The sequence below is a fragment of the Acinonyx jubatus genome, chromosome C2, assembly GCF_027475565.1.
Source record: "Acinonyx jubatus isolate Ajub_Pintada_27869175 chromosome C2, VMU_Ajub_asm_v1.0, whole genome shotgun sequence".
NCBI classification, from domain to species: Eukaryota; Metazoa; Chordata; class Mammalia; order Carnivora; family Felidae; genus Acinonyx; species Acinonyx jubatus.
Window position 1 is genome coordinate 5,634,143 of NC_069384.1, and position 26,805 is coordinate 5,660,947.

The 26,805-nt window shown below is 43.6% G+C and overlaps 1 protein-coding gene across 1 annotated transcript in view; it reads left to right on the forward strand.

The window, feature by feature from the left end:
- Positions 1 to 26,805, forward strand: part of DSCAM (DS cell adhesion molecule) — a 693,896-nt gene that overhangs the window by 662,352 nt on the left and 4,739 nt on the right. Inside the window, exons 20-21 of the mRNA XM_053220540.1 lie at positions 7,593 to 7,726; positions 25,295 to 25,448. Of these exons, the coding sequence (XP_053076515.1) occupies positions 7,593 to 7,726; positions 25,295 to 25,448 (288 nt within the window). The remainder of the gene's footprint in view (positions 1 to 7,592; positions 7,727 to 25,294; positions 25,449 to 26,805) is intronic.

Below are 26,805 nucleotides of genomic sequence, written 5' to 3' on the forward strand. Positions count from 1 at the left end.
CCACGCTTAGCACAGAGCCCTACACAGGGCTCAATCCCATGACCACAAGAGCATGACCTGCACCAAAGTCGAGTCAGACACTCAACCAACTGAGCTACCCAGGGACCCTGGCCCAATACATTTCTTCTTTTTCTTTTAAATTTTTTTTATGTATTATTTTTGAGAGAGAGAAAGCACGTGAGCAGGGAAGGGGCGGGGGGGGGGGTGTACAGAGGATCCGAAGTGGGCTCTGTGCTGATAGCAGAGAGCCCGATGCAGGGCTCAAACTCACAAACCGTGAGACCATGACCCAGCCAAAGCCAAACGCTTAACTGACTGAGCCACCCAGGTGTACCCCCCACCCATACATTTCTTAAATGAGGTCCCTAAACCCCCCGTGTCAGGAGGCCTAGAGTTTAAGTTGTGTCATTTGGTCACTGATCATCTTTTTTTTTTTTTGATGTTTATTTATTTTTGAGAGAGAGAGAGAAACACTGAGTGTGAACAGGGGAGGGGCAGAAAGAGAGGGAGACACAGAATCTGAAGCAGGCTCCAGGCTCTGAGCTGTCAGCACAGAGCCCGAGGTGGGGCTCGAACTCACGAACTGCAAGATCATGACCTGAGCTAAAGTCGGATGCTTAACCGACTAAGCCACCCAGATGCCCCTTGGTCACTGATCATCTTAAGGAGGAAAAATGTATCACTTGCTAATAAAACATACAAAAATAGGATAAAATAATAACTAAAAATAGATTAAATAAATAAATCGAATCAAAAATTAGAACATTTTTTATTTATTTATTTTTTTAACATTTATTTATTATTGAGAGACAGAGAGAGACAGAGCATGAGCATGATGGGGGAGCAGGCAGAGAGAGGAGGAGACGCAGAATCCGAAACAGGCTCCGGGCTCTGAGCTGTTAGCACAGAGCTCAACACGGGGCTCAAACCCACAAACCGCGAGATCATGACCTGAGCTGAAGTTGGACGCCTAACCCACTGAGCCACCCAGGCGCCCCTAAAAAATTAGAACATTTTTTAAAAGTTTACTTCTACCAGGGATAATTTGCAACTGAAATGTTTGCTCAGAGAACAAGTTTCCAGTTTCTTCAGTAGTTGCTCGGCCTGTATAAGGACTCTTGGGCCAGTAGACATATTCTTAAATCTGTGGACATATTCTTGGGTCCACAAACATATTCTTGGGCCCACAGACACCACCTCCCGGGGTCCGTGAAAATTGCTCAGGCTTCAGATTCTCTTTCCGGGACTGCTCAATCGATCAGAACTTGGACCTTCGTTATTCCGCAGGAACACAAAAGATGATTTGCTGATCTGGCTTTGTGTTTTTGAACACAGGACAACCAATTCTGAATTCTAAAGGGTTTGTGAAATCCTAATGCCATTTTATTTGCTGAGACTATAATCTGAGCAAAGCCGTGGGGAAAGAGAACACAAACAAAACACAATCTATTAATTTTCCAATTGTTATTTTTATTCTGCAGGCATCAGGTAGTTTCCACCCTGATCCTTTTCTGCAAAAGTAAACACTGTGTGTGTGTTTAAGTTCAAATATTTACTGAGTACATTACTAATGCACATTACTCTGTAAATCATTTTCTATGCGAAGGAGGCCGGCGGGAGGTGCAATATGTGATCTTTGCTCTCCCGCCTCTTGACTAGCAATCTCTTTAAGGGGGGCCATCTGAAAACAGAGCCAAGAGTGAGTGAAGAATAAACAGACATCAGGCTGTCTCTGAATCCTCAGGGCCCCCCCATCTTGAGCCCTACGTTCTCTTGGAGGCATAGATCATACATGCTCAGGTGATCATGTGACCACCCCTCAGCGCATCTTAAAAGCGATGGACTTTGAGGGCGTGTGTCTGGTCTGTTTGCTGATGCACCAGAGGCGCCGGGCCCCAGTAGACAGGTATTGAGCGCACAGCAGTGCTGGGCTCTGTGCAGTAGCAGGGACAGCAACAGCACAACAGGCCAGGGCGTCCCAGAAGGCCTCCCACCATGAGGATGTCAGAGCTCCCTCCAATGGCGTGCTTCTCATGCAGGTTCCTGTGACCTCCCTGGGCTCCTGGGTGGGCCCCTGAGATGCCCAGTGGGGGGCTCCACACTGCACGCTCTGCTTCAGGAAGAGCCACTCCTGTGCTGCGTATTGGTTCCCCCACACGACGCCACCGTAGTTAAAAGATTTTGTCTACTTTGAAGAATGTTTAGGAAATATCGCTCTTGTAGGAGCAAAGGCCAGAGATATTGGCGTCTTGTGGAAATGGGAATGGAAGGGCGACGTGTGCCTCGCACGCCCGTGATGACAGCCACAGTTGTGGGTGGTTCCATCCAGCACCAGGCCGTCTGCACATGGCTCAGGGGGGCCTCTGTGGGGTGTTGGGCTCAGGTGGGTCTGGCTACCGTGGTGGATCACATACGCAGCAGGCTATCTCACACACACACACACACACACACACACACACACACACACCTGCCGAAACCTGATCAGCAAAACCAGAGAAGTGATCGTGACGTTAACTGAAGTATCTGTGTGTGTATCTATACTTCAAACCAAGGCAATCATCTTTCAAAGCACTGACTTTGAGGCTTTACATTAAGATACATCATTAAAAGGCCCTAACTGAGTGGATTCATTTTCTGTGGTGTATAATGCATCACCTGAAACCTAATACTTAAAATGGCACAAATTTGTTGTCTCACCATTTCCTTGGGTTAGGGGTATAGGTACCGGTCAGCTGGGTCCCTGGCTCAGGGCCTCATAGGCTGAAATCGAGCTGTTGGCTGGGGCTGTGAACTCATCTGAGGTCAGGTCCCCACTGCCCAAACTCACTGGTTGTCAGCATCTGGTTCCTTGTGGGCGTGGGCCTAGGACCATCTCCACAGCTCCCAGAGGCTACCTACTGTTCCCTGTCTTATGGCCCCTCCACAGCAAGACAGTTTGCTTCCTCAAGACCAATGAGAGAGCATCTCTACTGCTTTAAGTCTCTCTGACTTCTTCCATCTCTGACATCTAGACCCTCTTGTAAGGGGCTTCTCTGATTAGGTCAGGCCCACCTGGAATGCTCTCCTCTTGGTTAACTTAAAGTCAGCTGGTTAGGATATTAATTATATATGCAAAATCCCTTCACCTTTGTTACGTGACGTAACATGGTCATGGGAGTAATCCAACCATCATAGCAACAGGTACTACCCACATTCAAGGGAAAGAAACTATACAGATATTTATATCAAAGGATAAAAATCTTGGACACCATCTTAGAATTCTTCCTACCACCCAATCGCTAGTGGAATCACTTTTCTATTCACTTAGAATATCTGCATTGAGGGTTAGTATGTTCCAGATACTGGCCCAGGCACTAGAGATACAGCAGAGAACAGGGTGGGCGTGGCAGGGCTTGCAGGCTGGTGGAAGAGACTTAAGTGGATTCTGACATGTTCCATGAAGGAGAAGGGTCTTAAGAGAAAACACGAGAGCCCTGGCTTTATCTAGGCTAGTGGTCAGAAAAGGTTTTCTCAAGGAAGTAATGTTTAGTAGAACCTGATAGAGGAGTAAGAGTTGCCAAGATAAAAAGAAAAGAGAGAGTGGGAAAAGATTTTAGACAGAAGGAACCCAAGATCCTAGATCATCATGTGTCAATGTCCTGGGATGGGCTAAGAATGCCACTTCCAGTGTTGCAGAACAACACTAAGCCATAGGGACAGCTCAACTACTGACCACGTCCACATGGAGGTCTAAGAAGCTCTCCAACCTTACACATCCTCTGGGAGGGATAAGAGAGAATTCTAGGTTCTGGCTTTTGCAACCAAGAAGATAGCTGTGCCATTTCTTGCAATGGGGTACAGGAGGAAGGGAGGTTTGGAAGGGAAGATGGTGATCCTGGTTTGGGACATGGTGTATCTAAGATACCTACGAATCAGATTGGAGATGTCAGTGGCAAGTGGTTATGTGAGCTCTAAGAGCTTCCGCAATACAGAAAGGAGGTGTAGGCAGATTGGAATAATATAGAAGAAATGGTTCTCCGGACCTGTGTTCTTTACTTCAACCAATTAAATCTGAAGTCAGAAATTCACTCAACAGTGTCTAGGAATTCGTGAAAACTGCCTAAGCTTGCCTGTATTACACACACACACACACACACACACACACACACACACACAGAAAGCAGATTACCAAAATGTGTTCTGATGACTAAGAATGTTTTAGGAAAATATGTCCCAGACAGACCATCCTACACCATCTCCGTTTTCTGCAACTCTCAACATCTGGTGTTTATAGTTCAACACTGGGTCACAAAGTAAAACCCAGGATCCTTTAGTGATGCACAACATAAGGAAATGATGATTGCCATTACGAATGATAGCTAGAATTTATTTGGTGCCTGCTGAATGCAAAACTCCATCTAAATTCTTTAGATGAATTATCTTTTGTAATCCTAGCAATAAAACTGTAAATAGGTACAATTATTGGTCTAGCTTCATAGAGGAGGAGACTAAGGCTTGTTGGAGAAGTTAATGAATTTGCCCAGGACGTGGACCTAAGTGCTGAAGCTGAACAAAAGCCCTCGGTGGGGCTACAGGGCTCACACCTTGAACCATTGTGAGATAATCCAAACCAGAACTACAATTTACATTCTAACTCTTAAGATAGTGGCTCAGCAATGCAGAAAACTTTTCCAGAATGTCTTATTCCTCAAAGTTTCTATGTAGCTATTCCTCTGTGGTATAAAATTCTAATAACCCTAGAAAAAAAGATTGCACGAGATAGATCATGCATCAAGTGTATGAGGAGTCAGATAGGGATTTACATGGTAAATGCCCTTTGATATAATCAAGACAAGTCAATGGAAATAATCAAATAGAGGAAGGAGTGTAAAGTGGCCAACAGACATACCTTAAACATTCTATTTTAACTCAAAGCAGACAATACAGATTGATTCTCTAATCATTCTTTAATTAAATAATATGGTCTAATTTCTATTAAGTTTTGGATGAAGAGATTAGAAGTCTATGTCATTGTTTCCATAAACTGTTTTCATCATGGATCATCTGCCATTTCCAGTTTAAGTTCTCTGAGAGTAGAGTAAGGCATGATGCCATTTGCCAACAACTTATGCTTGATTTTTTTAAATCCGTTTGTCTTGATATTTGCTACGTGTGTCATCTTTCTCAAGGGTCTTGGCCCAAACCTAGCCGAACCTTCGTTTTTTAACTTACCTTTAAGAAAGCTTTTCCAAAGAAGTCCCATTAATTGTCATGGAAACAGCTTTATTTGGCACTCCTATTTCATTGGTTTGGATAATGAATTAAATTACATTACCACGACAGGTGTAATTGTCACAAACAAGGTAGAAACAAATATGACTGACTTCTGTCGAGCAGCCACTCAAGTGGTTGTTGCCCAAGCCCTTGGGCTTCTAGAAAGAAGCTGGCCAGAGGGAATGTTGGGTATGGTGAATGCCAGCCAGGTGGTTGCTTTAGAGAAGGAATGGAGTGTGTTGGAGAATCTGGGGCATCCGTTAGGATGAAAATGTCAAACAAATATCCATTCTACACTTGGTGTTCAGGAGGAGCCCTTGTGGGTCTCAACCAGGTTGTGGATTTGGGGGTGTCTTGGCTGTTCCCCTCACTAATAGGAAACCTAAGCACAAGTGCCCTCCATACTCAGCACAACAGTGCCTTGTTCCCAAAGACTTAGTAATCCTGGTGTCATCACTTACTTGTGTCCTCTTTTCTAGACCCTCTGCCACCAACAGGATGTGTCAAAACCTGATCCCAAGATTTTATATTTTCAAGTGGTGGTGATGTCACACCCACATTAGCTCTCATGGTGATTGCTGGTTTTGTTCTTTTGACCTTGAAGAGTCAAGATGACAATCATGAGACACATAGTCAACTCCACAAATATTTAGTGAGCAGTTATGTTGTTACTGGAGCAGGAAGAGACTCAAAGATTCCTCCAGGGGCTCACAAGGGATGTATATCGGTTGGAATTTCAAGACCTCCATCAAGGTGGGAACCACCCTCCAGGTGGACAGTTAGACCAACGAGGAACAAAGCAAGATCCTTAAGGCTTATCCCATAGCAATTTTAATGCTCTTTTCTCTTCTCCCCATGTCTTGTCCACCTCACTCCATCCTCCCTCTTCTACCTGGAAAACAGAAAGATGGGGGGAAGGAATACGTGCATTTGATCTCATTGACAAATTATGCTTAATATTGTTAGCACCATTTCCTTCTTTCTTAGATGGCTTACAGAGGGGTATTTCTTGTCTATATATATAAAATGTGAATCTTTGACACAAAAATCCATCCTCGTACAAAAGTATTTCTGTACCTCCCCTGAGCCAAAAGAGATGTCATTACAAAGTGTTTTGGGCAAGGAAGAGTGGTCCCTAAAGACCAAGATACTTTGCCCTCATTCGTCTCTAACTCAGGAGGCAAGATGTACGTCCCCAGCCTGTTCAAAGCCAAACACTATAGCAGCACAAGAAACTAAATTCTCCAGCTGTTCAGAGGCAGGAACTCACAAGGGACTGAAATGGGTAAAGAAGGCTCCCAGGAAGTCAGGGACTTGAACTGAATGTATTAGTTCTGTTGAAGCAACAGTTATTCATGGCACTTGTTAAAGAGCAGCAGCAGGCACACTTCTCAGGGGGACTGCTGTGACGTGAATATGTGGGGTCGACCTCAGTGGGAGTTTGTGGCAGGGGAGAGAGGCCGGGCTCGACTTCACGTACAAGTGGGAATTTACAGCCAAGGAGTGGAGGGGAAGGATGGGGCTGTGGGTGGAGAATTACTGATAGGAGACCTTGGGGGTAAGGGTATTCTGACTAGAGTGATCAAACAGGACTCTGGTTGAAGGCACGCAAGGATGATCGGATAGTACCTGGGTGTGAAAGAGAATGAAGTCTTTGATCATGTATCAAGTGATCCGATATTGAGGGGATTCTGGCTGAACTGACCGAGCAGCGTTCTTGCTAAAATTAGGCCGTTAGAGGACATGCCCTTAGACAGGGTTCGTGTGGAGCACGGGTCACTCATCAAAGAGAGGCTCTGTCAGCTCCTAGGGCTGCTGGCGTAGGGCCCCGCAGAGGGAGGCCTTCAACACCAGAAATGGGTTGTCCCATGTTTTTGGAGGCCAAGAAATCCAAAATCAAGGTGTGGGACAGGTGGGCTCCCTCTGAGGGCTATGAGGGAGAGTCTGTTCCAGGCTTCTGCCCTTGGCTTTTAGGGGGCCATTCGCCCCTTGTGTCCTCACATGGTCTTCTCTCTGTATATGTCTTTGTGCCCACATTTCCCTTTTTTCATAAGGACACCAGTCACATGAGATTAGCGCCACCCTAGTGACCACCGTTTCACTTGGTCATCTCTGTGGAGACCCCTTCTCCAAGTCAGGTCACATTCTGAGCTTCTGGGGGCTGGGGCTTCACCACGTGGATTCTGAGGGGACGCGGTTGAGCCCACAGCGCTGACCCCTGAGGAGCTGGCCAGAGAGAGGGGCCAGGCCTAGCCGGAGCGGGGGTTGTGTTGGGCAGCGTGGGCCAGAGCGCCTGGTCGGAAGCCCCATCGCTGTGACTAAATGCCCGGCTCTTCCAGTTCCAGGTCCTCCTGCGGGAGTGAAGGCAGCGGCGGCCTCAGCCTCCATGGTCTTTGTGTCCTGGCTTCCCCCTCTCAAGCTGAACGGCATCATCCGAAAGTACACTGTATTCTGCTCCCACCCCTATCCCACAGTAAGTTGGTAAATAACCAAGTGCCTTTCAAGCACCTTCCAGAAAACGAGCTGCGAGTGCTCCTTTGGGACACGTTCATTCCTTTGTTTCCCACCTACTTGGGTCTTTCCAGTGGTTTTATTCCCCGCTGTTGTCTCTACCACAAAGCAACATCCTCATTTACACCTCATTTGAAAATACACATCTGAATCATTAGAAGGGACACAGTCATCTAGAAGTGTTGTTTAGTTGGTGACTTCCCACAACACCGCCAGCCGGCTTCTCAAAATCAAAACCCAGAGGTCTGAATTGTGCCTTAATTGGTAGTCAGTGGACAACGCTTATTGATTTTGCTCTTGGACGCATCATTCTGTGCCTGCCAGGCCCTCCCTGCCTCCCCCCCTTCCCTCTGACCGCCCTCCTGTGCCCCCAACTCCCACCCCATCTTCCTGCCAGGTCCCATCCCCCACTAAGAGAAGCAGGCAAGCCACTGTCAGGCCAGAAACGAGGGCCTGTGCTGAGGATCTGTGACCCCGACGATCGCATGGCCCACCTCATTCACTGAGACAGAGTTAAAAGAGTTAGTGTAATTAATACTTCAACGTGCTATATTTATTATCATTAATATTATTACTACCGGGTCATAATTATAGAGCTAAACTGTTTCTTAGACCAGCTACAAAAGCATGTCGAAAAGGGAAATTTTAGAGGAAAGAAAGCCAGAGTAGGACCACAAAATTCATGCTATCTTCACAGGAATATTTACGGCATTTTCTGGGGTTGGCACCACGTGACCTGTCTTTCTGTCCTCCTGCTGGGGTATAGAAGGAGACCTGTATCGTCAGTCAGTGTTTGTGGAGTGAATACACAGATTGATTTTGGTTTTTATTGTGATAAAATACCGTAACGCAGAATTTGCCATCCGAATCACTTCTAAGTGTCCAGGTCAGTGGCATTAGGTATATTCACATGGTTGTGAAGCATCTCCATGATACGCCTCTAGAATGTCTCCGTCTCCCCAAACTGAAGCTCTGTCCCCTTGAAACACTGACTCCCCGTTCCCAACTCCTTCCGGCCCTGTCACCTGTCATTCCGCTTTCTGCCTCTGTGACTTTGGCTACTCTAGGGACCCCATGTAAGTGGAATCGTACAGTATTTGTCTTTTTGTGACTCGCGTGTTGCACCTGTATGATGTGCTCAACGGTCATCTTGTAGCAGCTATCAGAATGACCTTCTTTTTATTTAATGTTTTATTTATATTTGAGAGAGAGACAGAGCGCTAGTGGGGAAGGGGCAGAGAGAGACAGAGACAAAATCTGAAGCAGGCTCCGGGCTCTGAGCTGGCCGCACAGAGCCCGAGGTGGGGCTCGAACTCACGAACCGTGAACTCATGACCTGAGCTGAAATCGGACACTTAACTGACTGAGCCACCCAGGCGCCCCAGAATGTCCTTTTTTAAGGCTGAATAATATTCTCGAGCTGATTTATTCATTAATTCTGTAATTCACGTGCTGCATTTTCCTAAGTCTAGCATCTGCAGGGGACCCCACACGCCCCAGACGGTGAGCATGGTTGACAGCAGAGAGACGGGGAGAGCGTGTGTTCAGCTCACGTCAACAGCAGCACCTCCAGAGCTGGAGTAAAGATTTAAATGTAAATGGTCAGAGTTGCGCTCCAGAACGTTCTTGTGGGATCCTTCTTTGGTTTCAAATATGCTGTTAATTCTCCCCTGCTGAATTCTGTCAGTCAAAGTGCAGAGGCGCAGAGCGGTGTGGTGCTGAGGCGAAACGCCAGGAAATCATGTTCTGGGACTCCTGAACTCAGGGCTCACGGAGGACCCCTGGGCAGGCCCTGATTCTGTCTTCAGCCCCAACATATAACCATGCGCCAAAGAGAGACAAAATCTTGCGAAAATAACGAATACCTATGTTCCACTGGAATTTGAAATGCTTCTTTATTTTTGTTCACTCATTCCTTCATCTGTTTGCTGTAGGACTCACATTTGCTGTTCTGATTCCACCAAGCTAGGAAAAGAGTTCAGGGTACCCAGAACACCCTCAATCTGCTCTTTATCTCTAAACTAAAACCCCAGCCTGGCTTACTTGACATTAGTCCTGATGGACCGATGCTTGGATGAGATAGCCCCACAGGTGGCCGCTTTGGGCCATGTTAGTCTTTGTCCCCCCAGCCTGTGGATTTCACACAATAAAATAGGAAGAGTTACAAATCCTAAAAACATGAGCCAACTGTCTATAAGAAAGAGTAGAAAAGATTTGCCCAAGGATTCCCACCATCTCTCATTGCACGCCACAATAGGATTCAACCACCCAGTACCTTCCCAACAAGACCCTTCCGAAAACAACAATCGTAAGATCGAACTAACCAGAAAAGATGGGAATTAACAGCCAAATTTCTCACCTCGTTCATGTTTGACTGCCACTCACTGGGTGTCTCTGTGCTGCCTTTGGCTCTATTATAAAACACCGTAGATCTAGAAATATGATCGTTACAGAGCACTGTGGTCTTCTGGGTAGCGTCATGTAAGTTTTGCAAAGAGGGTCCAGAATCCCAAGCTGTGTGCAGTAAAGTGGAGGGAACAGAATCAGGCTGAGTCCATCTCTAGAGACAAATGGCTGCTTATCCACGTCAAACATCATTTAAGACCCCAGGGCCTAGTTTTTTCTTTAATAGACTTTATTTTTAAAGCACTTTTAGGGTGACAGAAAAACCAAGTGGGAGGTACAGACATTTTCCCCTAGGAGACCTATTTTTAAAATAAAATAATACCATTATAAGTGAAGACCAGAGAGAACTAATACATTTCTCTTAGGAAGGAAACATTGGAAAATCTCACCCATTGCTTTGTGGGGCTTTCTTTCACATGGAATTAGTAAGAGAGGACAAATTGCTGGAAAGAAGGGTATTTGTTCCATCTTGGGTTTCTGGAATTTGACTCTAAGTTAGAAGAAGGGATGGGATGACCTTTTGTGAGGCTTTCACATTTCCGCCCATGTGTCAGAATGAACACCAGAGGGCAGTGCTAGCTGCGTATGATATTCTTGCTCGGCTGAGTATTTCTTTTCTTTGAAATGATTTCACAGTGGAATGTAGAACATGGCAGGATAAATGAGGACACAGCACAGCCTGTAATTTAATCTTCTTTAGAGGAGTCCCTCGGCTGACTTGCTCGCTGATGTAAATTTCCTCTTAAGACCCCCCAGTGAATGGACCTTGTTATAAGACCCACGCTCTTCTCTCTAATGGGTAAAGCCCATTGTCTAAGAATAGACGCTGGTTTCACTGCGTTCTCTTGGGTTAGCCTAGTAAAAGGTGTTGGGATTTAAAACTTTGTGTGGCCAGATAAGAAAGTGTAAATGCATCTAAAGTCTGGTGGCGCTAGGTAAACGCAGAGTCTCCCCGTGCCGGACCAACAGATGCACGGAGACATTAACCGCCCCAGGCAGAGATTCGAGCAGCAAAATCTCAAAGTTCATTTGCTTCAAGGAACTCAGGCATATAATTTGGGGGGCGTGACTCTGAATTTTCATAGATGACAGTTTGAAGGATCAATTCACACACTACCTTGTAAGGTCCCAGGGAGAGAGTCGCGAGGCTGGATCTCCCTCCCCTCTGGCCCTCCTCCCCTCATGAAAGCAGCCTGTGGGGAGTGCCCTAGATTAACCAAGGACAAGGATAGAGAAAGTGTCTCTTCTACAGCGCTAAGCCGATTGAGATGGGACTTAGAAACGTGAAATCAGACAGCATGAACTTCTCAGCAATGAAGAACAAAATCAGAAGGCTTGAAACGATCATATCAGTGAGCTGTGACTCACCTCAATTATTCCAGTTTCAAATGATAAGGTGATCCAGCCCCTGCACAGGATAGGTGTTCCGTCGACATTGCCGAATGAGCAACTGAGAATGTTCCAGTACCCTTCTTCTCCAGAAGACAGCTTTCAGCAACAAAACTCCCCACAGTGTAGCCCACGACTTAGAAGTAAGCAAGTCTTCAGAGACACCAGGGAAGTAACCTTCGCCAGGTCTGGGCAGCTTCCAAACCAAAACAGCAGGTGTGGGTTTTCCTTGGACCCGCCCCCCAGGACTGCATTTAATAAATCATGGGGCTGAGGACAAGAGAGAGTGGCTTTAGGAAGCCAGAATTGTTGAGGAATCTCAGGTCAAACCACGGTGCCGTGATGGAATTGTCAAGCGGGGTCAACTTGACCATCTGTATTATAATGCTGTCCATCTCACTGGCCACTGCTCCTGTCTCAGAAGTCACCATGCACCCTCTGGGTGTACAAGGCTATTCCCTTTTGGGGAGGTGGCACTCTTCCCATTTCAGGCTGCCACGTAGCATGCCATTATTACACAGCTATCTGTGTTTAAATTCTGACTTAACTTCCCTTCTATTTTTAGACTTTCTCTTCTCTTAGGCTCCCTCTCCCTTGACAGCCACCCTTCAATGTAGGCATTTCTCAATACTCTTCCTTTATCCTCTTTTCCTATTCTTTATTGTCCCCATGAATCACTGAATCTTATATACTTTTTAAAGTACATTTATTTATTTTGAGAAAGAGAGAGAGCACAGGGAAGGGGCAGAGAGAGAGGGAGAGAGAGAATCCCAAGCAGGCTCTGGGTTGTCAGTGCAGAGCACAATGTGGGGCTCAAACCTATGAACCGTGAGATCATGACCTGAGCCAAAATCAAGAGTTGGATGCTTAACCGACTGATCCACCCAGGTGCCTTTGAATCTGTTTTTATAATTTAACTATCATCTGAAGTTACAGAGATCAAAAATGTTTCTCTTCAACCCCGACTGGCCATCTTAGAGGACCAGGCAACCTCATATTTCCAAATTCCTTCCATCCGTGTCTTCACGGAGACCCCACCGCATCCAACGTGTTCTGAATCAAATTCATTCTTGTCCCCCTTCTCTTCCTGTTTCCCAGCTAAGCCACTGATCTAACAGTACCCTTTGTCCTCTGACCAGAGGCCTAAAACCTCAGGGATTTACACCAACAGTTTTATCTTTCTTCCACATTCACGTCTGTTGTGAGTTGTAGTAGCTCTGGTCCATATTATCCGTACTCTGGGGAGCACCCATGCAGGTTTTATGGCAGAGGGAATACATCTCTGGCAGGTCTGACATAGGCATAACGTGGCCTCCCCCAACCACAAGGGGGCCAGGAAGCACAATCCTAACAAGTACCCAGAAGACAGGAAAACCAGGGCAGCTGGGAGAACAGCTCCAATGGCGACCGTGGGACCGCGGTGATAAAGGATAGTGTCTGCCTTTCTTTGAGGAGTTCCTGGTTCTAGGGAAGTCAGAAAATGCCAGGGATTGTCACTGTCCTTGTGACGTGGCAAAGGACACGACTGTGACCTGCAGAGCACAGGACACTGTGGCAGAAGCCATAGGCAAGGGGGTGTTTCTCAAACAGTGGGGTCAGAGACAGCTTCTTGGGATGCACCTGTAGCCCTGGCTTGTAGGCAGGGAAGAGCTCTACCTTATGAAAAGGTATTATGACCAGAGGAAATAGCATCTCCGAGGTGACATTGTGTCATGAGAAGTCTTTCCCTGCAGTATCTTTTAATCTTCTCCCTTCTTTTCATGCCCACTTGGGGAACCAAACCAGTCAGAAGTCCTTCCACTGCCAGACTCAAGGGCCTATCCATTGTCCACATTGCTGCCATAATCATTCTTTCCCATTCTGTATCTGACCGTGTCACTCCCTTGGGCAAATTCTTGGATGACTTCTCCCTTTTTACCTAAAACAAAACTCAAAATCCTCAAGATGACCTGAACAGATTTCCATAATCCAGCTCTAACTCCTGTCCAGTGTCCTATCTCCTATTCCGTTAACCTATCCATCTATTCCTAAGCCGTTCCATCGTGTGTGTGTGTGTGTGTGTGTGTGTGTGTGTGTCCTCCTCCCATTTAAAGTCTTTATTCTTAAGACTCAACCTAAATGCTTTATTATTTATTCCACCATTTTTGAGCATTTTCTATATTCTAGCCACTGTCTGCTAAACACGTTATGCCTATGGTTTCCAAGCTCGTTCTTTCATGACTCACAATAGGAAATGCATCTTATAATCACAACCCAGTACACACACAACAAAAGCTTCACAAACAAAACTTACACTTGCCACACAGGATGCGCTATGATATTTTCCAAACCGTTGGATTTTTTTTCTCTTCTGTTTTGCTCTGTAAATGATTGTCATAACTCACAAAATTGCTTCTATGACTCACATCTTAAAAAATCCTGGTTTTCATCAGTTAATTCCAATGGTTATCATATGCAGGTGGGGTTATGATTACCTCGTTGTAATGGTACTGAAACGGAGAATGTACTGTCTGCCAGGACCATGCGGTTAGCAAGGTAAAGACAGGGTCTGCAACCCACACGTGTCTGAGCTCAGAGTCCAGGCCCTTCACGGTGACAGCCTACGGCCTTCCCTGGGAAGCGGGCTCCGTCTCGCCTCGGAGGTCCCCAGCATTGATTTCCAACCTCACTTTGGTGTAACCACCACAATCCCTTGTGTTATCGTTAGGTGGGGACATTGTTGGGCCCCAGTTCAAGCGCACACCCCACCATTAGTCACCCTTATTCCTTTAGAAAGCCTGGTATTATGCTGAAATAGCGGATGTTCATAAAATGTTGTGTTGAATTAAATTGTATGGATTACGGCAGTAAGTCATGCAATAGAAGTTTATTTATAGAACTGTATAATGAAGTTTCTGGTTCATAACGCAGGAAAGCATATCCTCTGCTTGGGGAGGCTTTTCAGTCTCAGCAGGAGTTATATACAGTGCCCATGCTTTTAAATCACTGACATGGAGATCATCCTTCCATAGTTCTGTCTAAAAGGCCTCTTTTAGACAGATCTCTTTTCTGTGGATCTCTTTTCTGTGATGGCAAAGCCAGAAATTGTGGAGCAGCCAAAAGTTGACTAAGAGTGCATGGGTTTCTTCCATTTACACATGTGCGATGAATTACTTGTTCATTACTGAATAAGTGATAGTGATCAAGTCAGCTTAAGAAAGCACTTTTGCAGATAGATCATTGGTACAGCAGATGGGGTGACAGCAGAGGAGAGACGAGGCAAAATTGTAGTGAGTGGAGGTGACTTTGTTCAAAAGAGCCTGGGAACTATAAGGACCCTGTAATGCCAGTTTGGCTAACCGGACGAAGCCCCGATTCTACATAGGAACATGGAGACACCAGCTCCTTATAAGCATTTTCTGGGTGTCAACTTTAATGCACTGGCAAAATAATGATTTTTATATTTGAAAGGCCCAAAAGTAAAATATCTTCTGTTTGGAAGACTTTTTAAAAAAGTAGCCAACAGTGGAAGATATAATGGCGGTTACAGGCATCTCAGTCAAGTGCAGAAGAAACCACCAGAACTGACTTGCATAAAGCAAGTAGCATTAATATGTTGTTCCCACCATGCAGGCTCCCCACCCCGGTCTGTCCCTTTAGGATGGTCTTCATTGATCCATTATCTTCTGTTAGAGGTGAAAATACTGAAATAAAATGAAAATCAGGGCAAAATGTCTTATACGTAAGAACAAAGACAAACCTGAAGTCGATCCAGCCAACTACTGATTCTGAACGTAATCCAGATCATTTTCTCTGCCCCTGAACAGAAAGATTTGATGTGGCCTCGGAGTGTCCAATAATGCAAAGAGCTGCCTATTTTGTTTATCTTGCTTTGGGAGAGGTTTCTTTAAATCACTGCTGTGAACATACTATCTATAAAATCAGAACATTCGAGTCTTTTTTTTTTTAATAGTTAGATATTAGGGCTTTTTAAAGCACCATACTTCTTTGATAGAATTAGTTTTTCATTAAAAAGTTAATTGAAATTTTTTAAGTGGAATTCTTTTTATATCCGTGAGATACGCTGAATAATTTGATCTGAGCGGCCTGTGAATCCATAGTCATTCTCTACACAGTTTTTCTTGATTGCATTCAAATCATTTCTAGGTCATTAGTCAACTTAATGCAACAGGCATTTCCTCAGCCCATTCCACTTTGTGTTCTGTGAGCCCTGATTTTGCAACACTGGGATCTAGGGTCCGGGGCATCCATAAAGGGAGGGCCACTGCAAGGCCACCCTCAAAGAACCTGAACTCCATCCAAGACCACAAGGTTGCACCCAGACTGTGCAAGACCACAATCCAAAGTGGGATAAAGATAAGGACCATGCATGACCTATAAACAAAGGGCAGATGTGCCTTGTTGAGGGGATGTGAGAAGGCTCACAAGACTTTGCAAGCCACCCATCGAGCTAAATAGTGTGAGGGATTTGGAAATGAATCCAGCAATTATTGGTTAAGCATCCAGTTTGATAGAATTTGCTAAAGAGCGTTTGAAGTAATTCATTGTGGCTAATTTTATCTTATTTACTGGTTAAAAAGTGTCTTAAATATGAGGGAAATTATTGCACCAAAACCACAAGGCAAAAAGAATTCTGTAGTGAAAGCAGCAGGCTCTTCACCGGTGACACTGGAGCACGGGGAGAAAACCGAGCTTCCAGCAACCTCTACATTCTTTGGAGGAGTATACTGTTGGGTCCCTCAGAAATCTACGACTCCATCCACCAGACCCGAAGCAATAATAAGAAAGGAATAACACATGAACGTGAGCTGCCTGGCTCGAGGATTGCGACGTTTATATCACGAGCTATGTTTTCCACTCTTGGTACAATTTTAGGGAAGCCAGCATGTCTGAGGCTTTATAAAAACAAACAAAGAAACAAAAAAAAACTTTGCCATGAATATTTTTTTTAAATCAAACACATGCAGTTTTTTATTTATTTTCCTAGGTATTTTGCAAATATGAATCATGTCCTCCGCTGCAACTGGAGTAGTTTTGGCAAGGGAATTCAAATGATTTTTATTTCTAGATTTTAGCAAGAACTTACCAGAATTTTACTATGCCTCGTGTAATTAATCCTCCGTTTGCCAAGCCATGATCATCTCTTGTTCCCTTGGGGCAGGAACTTACCTCACAGTCTACACACTGGACTTGAACTCAGTAAACGCCTGTGAATTTAAGCACAGCAACTGTTTATGAGGTTTCCCCATTACAGGCATGGGAATAAGAGCTCTTACGTACCTTTTCTTTGCAAGACCCAGAGGAGAGATCTGTAGTCCAGTGAGTTTACATGGCTGTCCCCAGGTGTCCTATTCCTCTGGCCATCCCTTATCAGCCCAGTTATAGTGATCCATTCAAGATTAATTTGCACCGTAGGCATAATCAAATCTTCTAGAGTGGCTAATATCTCTGTCTTAACTTTGAAGATGAGACGACAGAGTTATAGATCTGCCAGCAGGAAATTAAATATTTAGAGATTTAAATATTTAAATACTGAGAAAAGTGTCTCTCTTCCTCCTCCCCACCAGTTTCTCCTTCTGCCACTTTTGATTCATTAATCCTAAGAACCTACATTTGGGAGGTGCTTTTCCTTGACTACAATTTTTCTGTCTCGCTGCCCTTCAGAGAGAAACCTTTCTATTCCCTCCACACTCTCAATGCTTCAAAGTCTCTGATGCATCATTGCAGCTGGAGTGTTAGGAGAAATCTGGAAAGAAAATGGAACCCTTCTCACTGACCATTCCCAGAGAGTGGGAGGGAGTGACACATGATGGAATGCACATGGAAATTAGCAAGTCAGCTCAAACATGGTTAGATCGTTGTGTTGAGAAAGCTAGTGTCCAATAAAAAGACAGTTGATGGAAGGTAAACATAATCAGTTACTTTATCTCATATAGAATATTGAGGAAAATGTTTCATAAGGGAGCAATATTCATCCCCCCTCTTTCTCAGAACCTGTATTTTTAACTGAGCATCAAAGGGAGGGCTTTGAACAAACAGATTTGCTTCACTACCCTGAGTGAACATCTGATTATCTTTTTTCCCAGTTGGCTCTTTTTCTCTTACCTGTTGCCACCTCTTGGACTTGTTAACGTTGGTTGAATTACGCACCATCTACGGATAAACGATTATGGAATTTGCAGTACACCCCTCTGTAGAAGGCATCTTACACTCCTGGAGGCAGCCAGTCTTGCTGTCTCCTTGCAGGGCCTACATGGAAGCATCCCTAACCCACCATGATGGAAGTGACAGCCAGCCCCCAGGAACCTGCTCTCCTCCTGGGAGCAGGACTAGCCTTTGCCACCCTACATAGCCTTTGGCCTGATTGGTGATTCACCTATCTCTGTGTTCTTCCAAACTCCAAGTTCTCTGAGTGGTTTGCTTGGAGCTCCTAACCTCCTGGCACCGCTAGGTGGGCATGGACACGGACTTCTGTCAATGAGAAGGGCACCTGTTGGGATGAGCACCGGGTGTTGTATGGAAACCAATTTGGCAATAAATTTCATATTACAAAAAGAATATCCTATTCTTGACTTAGCCTCTCATGGGGCCCAGAGATGGATGATGGACAGGTCATCAGAATCAGAAAGCCCTGCCTGATTGATCTCACGTCTCTTGTTAGGAAGGAAGATACCAGCATCTTTGGGACGATTCTCACTTGTGAAGCTCATTGCTAAAACTTTAAGACAACAGGAAAAGTCGCATTTAATATCCAGTTACACATATTATGAAGAAAACAAATCAACTCTTCTATTGTTTAAATTGCTCATTTGGCAACCTTCTGTTTTGAGAGACAAAAAAATTGTGCCTAATTATGGCAGCCATAGGGAAATAGGCTGGTATCAGAGGGAGATCACACCAGTGCAACTAAATTTCCCGAATAACCAATAGGAACCCCTGAACAGCCCAACTCTTATTTCTCACCCTCATCTATAGAGAAATTTCATTCCAGCGGGAAGAATTTTCTATAAACAAACCATTTTACTTTGGCTTTGGATGATCTATCGTATAAATAGTGAAACAAATATTATTGCATAAGAAATTGTATTTTTATCATTGATTTTATCCATGCCTTGTGTTGCAGATAAAAATTCAATAAAATGCCTAGTTTGGAGGTAGTCAAGAGCAAATTGTACCTTCTAGACAGGATGCTTATTGAGTTTTAACTAAAAGCTATGCGCCCTTCACAGAAAACCCTTATTTTGTAAATATATTTTAATGCTCTGTTGATGCTTAATGTTCAGTAGGAGCAATTGTTATAATTTGCACATCATTAAGCTTTGTAAAATTAATTTGGCAACAACATAGCCTTGGAACATTACAGAATACAAATACACACAGTCTTGGGATTGTCTCGTCGAATTGCTAGGAAACAAGCCAAATTCCCCCTGAAATTCTAGAAGGATTTGATTTCCCCGTGATCTTCTGAACACAAGACAGGACTGGTGTGTGTGAGAGGGGTGGGGTGGCAACGGGGGCAGGTAGGGTAACGATAGTGCATGCACATGAACCTATGGGCACACCTGAAGAACTTCTCCAAGAGCCCTATTGTCTCCCTTTAATCATCTGACACTGTGTATATACAGAAGTCAAATACTGGACAATGGGAAATTCTCTGACTTTATTTCTTATTGAGTGAGCATGAGATCTCTGACAATGAACAGGTATAGTTAACATTTGCACCCCTTGGCTAATTATAGAGCTGGGATTGCAGTTCACACAGCCTAATGACCTACAGCTTACAGGGATAAAAGTAAACCCTTCCCGTGTCTGGTTGCTTGTAAATGGCAGTCCTGGACTTGGGCCAGAGGCACTGAGCTTGAACCTCTGCCCACCGTTTCTGCCACTCTGACCTTAGTGAGGCACTTACTTTGTCTGTACCTTAGTTTCCTTGCCTAGGTCTCACTTTTGTATCAAAATACCACACTGGGTGGCTTCAATAAGAGATCTTTATTTCTCATAGTTCAGGAGGCTGGGAAGTCCCAAGATTGAGGCACCCTCAGATTCAGTGTCTGGTGCAGGACTTTTTCCTGAGTTTTCATTGTATTCTCACATGGCAAACACACACACACACACACACACACACACACACACACACACACGGAAGAGAGAGATAGAGAAAGATCTCTTGTGTCTTCATCCCCTTATAAGAGCACAAATCCCGCCCATGAGGGTTCCACTCTCATGACCTAATTACCTACCAATGGCCCCACCTCCTAATATCACATTGGGGTGTTAGGATTTCAACATAGGCATTGGAGGGGGCACAAACATTCAGTCAATTCTGCCCCTGGCCCCAAAAAGCCCGTGTCCATGTCAAGTGCAAAATACATTCGTTCCATCCCAGTAGCTCCGCAAGTCTTAACTCATTGCAACATCTACTCTAAAGTCCAAAGTCTCATCTACATACTGGCTGAATCAAGTATGGGTAAGACTCCAGGTACATTCATCTGGAGACAAAATCCACTCCAGCTATGAACGTGTGAGACCAGGCAAGTTACGTGCTTCTAAAATACAATGGGACATGCATTGGGTAGACATTCCCGTTCCAAAAGAAAGAAATAGGAAAGAAGGAAGGACTGATGGCTCCCAAGTAAGTCTAAAACTTAGCAGATCCCACTGGATCTTCAGAAACAAGAATAATCCTCTTTGGTTCAATGCTCTACCAGTGACACCTCTGGGATTGCAATCTCTCCCCGACTTCTCAGGAGGGTTCTGCCCATGCTGTGGCTCTACACAGAGGCTCTGTCCATGTTGCAGTTCTGCAAAGCTCTGCCAGGCAAGGCTCTCCCCCACTCAGCTCTGGGAGGTCCAGTCCTCATGGCTTCAGGTGGAGGCTGTCTGGCCTGTTGAAACCAAGGCCATGACCCTGATGATCTCTGAATATCCTTCAGAGCTATTCTTCCCTCTTCTTGAAGAACAGCATGAGTTGAGGGCCACGTAGCTCTATCATCCTGTCCTGTAGAATCTAGAACTCAGCTCTTTTTACTTCTATCCCATCTCAGTCTCCTTAGGTTCAACTGGCAGTGTTCCTGTTGGTGTGACTGTTTTCAGTCCATAGTTCTCACCCACACCTCACCACAGGGCTGCTAGGCCACACCCTTACTGTTCTCATCCAAACACACTTTCTCCTGTTTTTGCCATACGGATAGGCTGAGAATTTCCCAAATCTTTAAGTTCTGGTTCTTCTTGGCTTAACAATTCTTCAATATATCTCTCTCTTTTTGCATTTTTCCATAAGCAGTCAGGAGGAGCCACACTTACAACAGCTAAGTGTCCAAAATCATCGCTTGCACGTTTGACCTTCCACAAAAACACTAGAACATGAACATAATTCAGGCAAACTTTTTGTCACCGTATAGCACAGACCATCTTTTCCCATTATCCAATAACACTTTCCCAATTTCCATCTGAGGCTTCACTAAAATGGCTTTTACCACCCACATTTCTACCCACACCCTGTGTGCCATCATTTATGTGTTCTCTAAGAAGAGGCAGACTCTCTCCAGTTCTCCCCTTCTTTGTGAGCTCTCACCAGTGTCATCATTAACAGTCCCTTCACAGGATCTTAGCTTTTTCTAGCATCATCCTCAAGACTTTTCCCACCTCTGCCCAGTTCAAAGCCACGTCCATGTGTTTCTGTGCTTGCTACAGCAACACCCTACCTCTCAGTACTAATTTTTGTATTTGTCTGCTTGGGCCGCTGGAGCAAAATACCACACTGGCTGGTTTAAACAACAGACACTTATTTCTCAGAGTTCTGGAGACCAGCCTCCACATCCAAGATCCGAGATCGAGGTCCAGTAGATACAGCGTCCGTTGTCTTCCTGGTTTCGAGATGGCTACCTTCTTGCTGTGTCCTCACATGGTAGAGAGAGAAAGCTCTTGGGTCTCTTCCTTTTTTATATAAGAAAGGGTATTAATTATATAATGAGAGCCCCACCCTCATGACCTAATCTGAAGCTGATTAGCCCCAAAGGCCCCACTTCTAAATCCCATTATTTTAGGGATTAGGATGTCGACATATGAATTGTAAGGGAACACACACATTCAGTCCACAGCATTCCTCATCTGTAAAATGGATCTGATATCAGCCTACCTGTCTTATATGGATTCTTTAAGGAAGAGGTGTGATCTGTCTGAGCCTATGCCTCCTTGACATTCCCTGGTTCTTGCTTCATGTATTTTGAAGCTTTGTCATTAAGCTCATAAATGTTTAGGATTGTTATGTCCTCTTGATGAATTGATCCCTTTATTATTATGAAATTACCTTCTTTATCACTGGTAAGATTCTTTACTCATAAATCTATTTTGTCTGATATGAATATAGCCACTCCAGCTTCCTTTTGATTAGTATTAGCACAGTATCGTTTTTCTGTCCTTTTATTTCTAACATACTTGTGTTTTTATATTTGAAAAAGATTTATTGTAGGCAGCATATAGTTGTGTATTGCTTTTATATCCATTCTTACAATCTCTGCATTAATTAGGATTTTAGATCATTTATACTTAATAGATTATTGATCTATTGATATAGATTTAAATCTATAATCTTACTACTTGGGTTTTTTTATTCTCATATTTGTTTCTTTTCTGCTTTTTTGGGTTTTTTTTAATTAACTGAGTATTTTCTATCACTTCATTTTATTTATTTGGTTGGCTCATTAGCATTATTTTACTATTTATTTTGTAATTTCAGTGATTTTTTTAGGATTAAAAGCATATATATTTAACTTATCACTTTATACTTTCAACTGATGTTATACACTGCACATAGAGTACAAGGACCTTATAATACTATGCCTCCACTTTTTCTTCTTAATATTTGTGCAACTGTTGTCATACATTTTACTTTTACATGTGTTATAAACCCCACACTGTGTCATTATCACCTTTTGATTATCAATTATTTTTAGTGAGATTTAAAGAATAAGAAAAAATCATATATTTACCTTTGTAGTTACTGCTTCTGGTACTCTACATTCCTTTGTGTACATTTAATTTCTATCTGGTATCATTTTCCTTCCAACTGAAAGACTTTCTTTAACATTTCTTGTAGTGTGGATCTGCCGATGGTTAATTCTTTCAGCTTTTTACATTTTGAAAAGTCTTTATTTCTTTTTAGTTTTGAAATATGTGTTTTTTTGAGTATAGAGTTCTAGGTTGACTTTTTTTCTTTTAGTGCTTTAAAAATGTTGTTCTACTGTCTTCTTACTTCATGTCTTAATCAGCTCAGGCTACTGTAACAAAAATACCATAGATCAGGTGGCTTATAAATAACAGAAATTTATTTCTCACCGTTCTGGAGGCTGAATATCTAAGATCATGGTGCCATCATGGTGGGGTTATGGTGAGGGACCTCTACTGGATTGCATATTTGTCATTGTGTCCCCACATGGTGGAAGAGGGCAAGGGAGCTCTCTGGGGTCTCTTTTATAAGGGCACTCACTAATCCCATGATCTGATCACCTCCCAAAGGCCCCCGCCTCCTACTGTCATCACCTTGGGGGATTAGGTTTCAATGTACAAATTTTGGGAAGACATTCAAAAGCACTTGGATTATTTTTGACAAGAAGTGTTCTGACATCATTGTTTTTGTTCCTCCACACATAACGTGACCCTTCTCTGACTACTTTTAAGATCTCCAATCACTGGTTTTGAGCAGTTTGGTTATGATATGCCTTGATGTGGTTTCCTTCATATTTCTGTGGCTGAGGTTCATTGAGATTCTTGGCTGTCTGTGTTTATGGTTTTCACCAGATTTGGAAAAATTTCATGGAACATTTTTCTGTCATGCCTCCCTTTCCTCCTTTAGTGATTCCAGCTACATGTATGTTAGGCTGCTTGATGCTGTTCCATAGCCCACTAAAGCTTTGTTAAGATTTGTACTCGGTTTTCTCTCTGTGTTTCATATATTAATATGTCTTCATGTTCATTGACCTTTTTTTTTTTCTCTCTGCAGATCTAATCTGCTATTAATCTAATCCAGTGTATTTTTCATTTCACATATTGTAATTGCATCTCAAGCTTTGACTTGGGTCTTTTTATATCATTCATGAATCTATTTAAATTCTTGAATATCTATGGTCGTAACACAACTATAACTGTTACAATGCCCATTTCTGCTGAATTTAATATCTAGGTCAATTATGGATCAATTAGGATTGATTGAATTACATTTTCTTTATGAAAGAAATGTTTCTCTGGTTTTTTCCATTCCTGAATTTTTTTTTCTAACAGCTTTTTTGAGATATAAGTCACATATAAAAAAATTCATGCTTTTAAAGTGTTCAAATCAGTGGCTCTTTGCATATTCACAGAGTTACACAACCCCGACTATTATCTAATGTTAGAACATTTATCATCATCCCAGAAAGGAACCCTATATCCTACAGCAGTCATTCCCCATTCTGTCCCAACTCTACTCTGCCCCTGACAGCTGCTAGTGTACTTTCTGTCTCTCTGGATTTGACTATTCTGGAAATTTTGTAAAAAGGGAATCATAAGTATGTAATCTTTTGTGGTTGACTTTTCTCACTTAGTATAGTATTTTCAAGATTTATCCAAGTTAAACACGTATTCGTACTTCATTTCTTTCTATTGTTGAATAATACTTCGTTGTGTGGATACAACACATTTTGTTTATGCGTCCATTCACCAATCGATGGATATTTGGGCTGCTCATATCTGGAAAAATTTTACGGGATGTCAAACATTACAAAATTCACCTTGTCTTGTACTGGATATTTTCACTGCTATAAATATTCTGACTTTCGTTCTGGGATGCAGTTAAGTTAGTTAGTGACAATATCATCTATATGAATTTTGCTTTTAACATTTGTTAGGCCATACCAGTGTGGTGTTCAGTCTAGACCTAATTATTCCCCACCACCGAGGTAAGACCCTTATGCGGTGCATCCAGTGCCCTGGGAATCTTGAGGGCTTCTAATCCGGCTGGTGGAACAGGCACTATTCCCAACCCTGTATGAATGCTGGGCACCTTGACCTCCAATCCATTCAGGTAGTTGTTTCCCTAGTTTCTGGTAGTTTACTCGAATACCTTCACAGATCTGCTTGGCAGCATACCCAGGTGGGACCGTCTTCAGAGTCCCAGAGTGCTCTCTCTGTGTAGCTCTATCCTGTGAACACCAGCCTCTTCTCAGTCTCTCAGGTGAGAATCCTTAACTCAGGGAAGCTGCTGGGCTCCTCCTGGACTCCTTCTCTGCGCCACAGCCTGGAGACTCACAAAAACGTAAAAATTCGGCAATCATAGGCTTACTTCGTTTGTTTTCCACATCTCAGAGAGTTCTGTCCTTCATTACCTTAGGCAATACCTTTGAGACTGTGGTTACACTCTGTGTGTTCTCTGGTTGTTTGGGGTCGGAGGGAAAATCTGTTTTTGTTACTGTATCTCAGCCAAAAGCATTTGGGCCATGACCCATCATATAAATGGCTAAATTACTCATTGGTGGCTGCCAAAGCGGCTGCATAGAGAAATGTAAACTCTCTATGTGTATATGTGAGATGTCAATATCAATATCAGTATCAATATCAATACATCCCAGCCTTTTAGAAAAGGATTAGTGGTGACTTTTGTTTCTGAGGATAGATAATATGTTGGTAACCACGCCTTTAGGAAATCCCTTTGTGCCATTTGCCTCCTTGAATGTGGGAACATTTATGTCTCCTTCCACAGGTGATCAGCGAGTTTGAAGCCTCTCCTGACTCATTTTCCTACAGAATTCCCAACCTGAGTCGGAACCGTCAGTACAGCGTCTGGGTGGTCGCGGTGACTTCAGCTGGGAGAGGAAACAGCAGTGAAATCATCACGGTAGAGCCATTAGCTAAAGGTGTGCCACTGTAGAAAAGACCTCATTTCCCATCGTAATTGGACTGTTTTTAAATCCCTGTTCTATCAGAAATAAAGCTTACGGTGCCCTAAAAATCCCCAGAAAACCAGAACATCACGTGTTATCCCACTTCAGCGTAAGAAATAAGGTTGCTGCTAGCTGGCACTGGGCTTTTGTGCAAATCAGAAAAGACTCCACCAAGGGTTAGTGGCTTTACAACTCAAAGTGCCTTAAGGAAAGTAAAGACAAAGAGCCCCCACTCACCCCTTGGGGTAAGTGAAAATCGCCCCATAGTAACTCCTCAAGGAAGTTCTACTTTCATCAAAATCAAGCATCGTATTTCTTAAAGAGAAATGTTTATTTCATTCTGGAAACTTACGAATATAAGAAAATCGTCAGTTCTTCTTGTATTGAGAGAATTGCTATAAGCAAGACCTTAATTAATGGTGGGAAGTCCGAGTCCCCAAAGAACAAAAGGTTCCTAAAAATGAATACGGTATCTTCACACTGAGATGTTATACTGGTCCTTAGAAAGCACATATAGGCACAGAATATTCTTACTCTACTTCTGGTATTGCTCCCACCCAGTGTTTTTAGGGTACCGCTATATTAGCACTTTTCACAAGTAAATGTACTAACATCACAATTCCAGGGCCAGCAGGAGGTGCCCCCTGATTTTGGAATATACCACATTGGCAATGTTTTACTAACAAGGCTACTAGGTGCCCAAAAGAGAACAGAACACTCCAAGATTCCGATTTTACCTCTCAGAGCTCATGATAACGTGCTTATTAGTGTGATACTAAGAAAGAAGCAGAATAGAGTAGTGAGGGAAAAGGAGAATACTGTCACATTTTGAACACAATTACAGTTAGAGAGTAAATGTATTGTTGCTGAAGAAAATAAATTCGTGGATTTTTTTGTCTATTAGAATCTTTGATTATGATACCCAGCCACCCCTAACGTACCCTCTCACGTTTAGCAACAGTGATTATCAGTGGACATAAGGACTGCACCATGGGATAAAAGCAAACCAGCCCATGAAATGCTGCAGTGGCTTTACTTCTTCTCTCCTGCTGTGTGTTCAGTGTCAGGCAGGTGGTTGGAAAAGTCCTTTTTCTCAAGAGACATCTGGCAGGAGGCAGAAATGGAGAGGGGTCAGCACTCAGACACCCCCATACCTGGGATGGGAAGAGCCTACCAGGGAGACAGAGTCAGGTCCAGGAGTAGCTCTGCAGAACACCAGCTTTCTCTGGGGAGGGTGAGGCACAGGGGATGCCAGAGAGGAAGGGGCGAGGGAAGACAGCAAGAAGAACCAGGAGCATAAGGCCAGGAATAACAGAGATGTTTCGGAAAG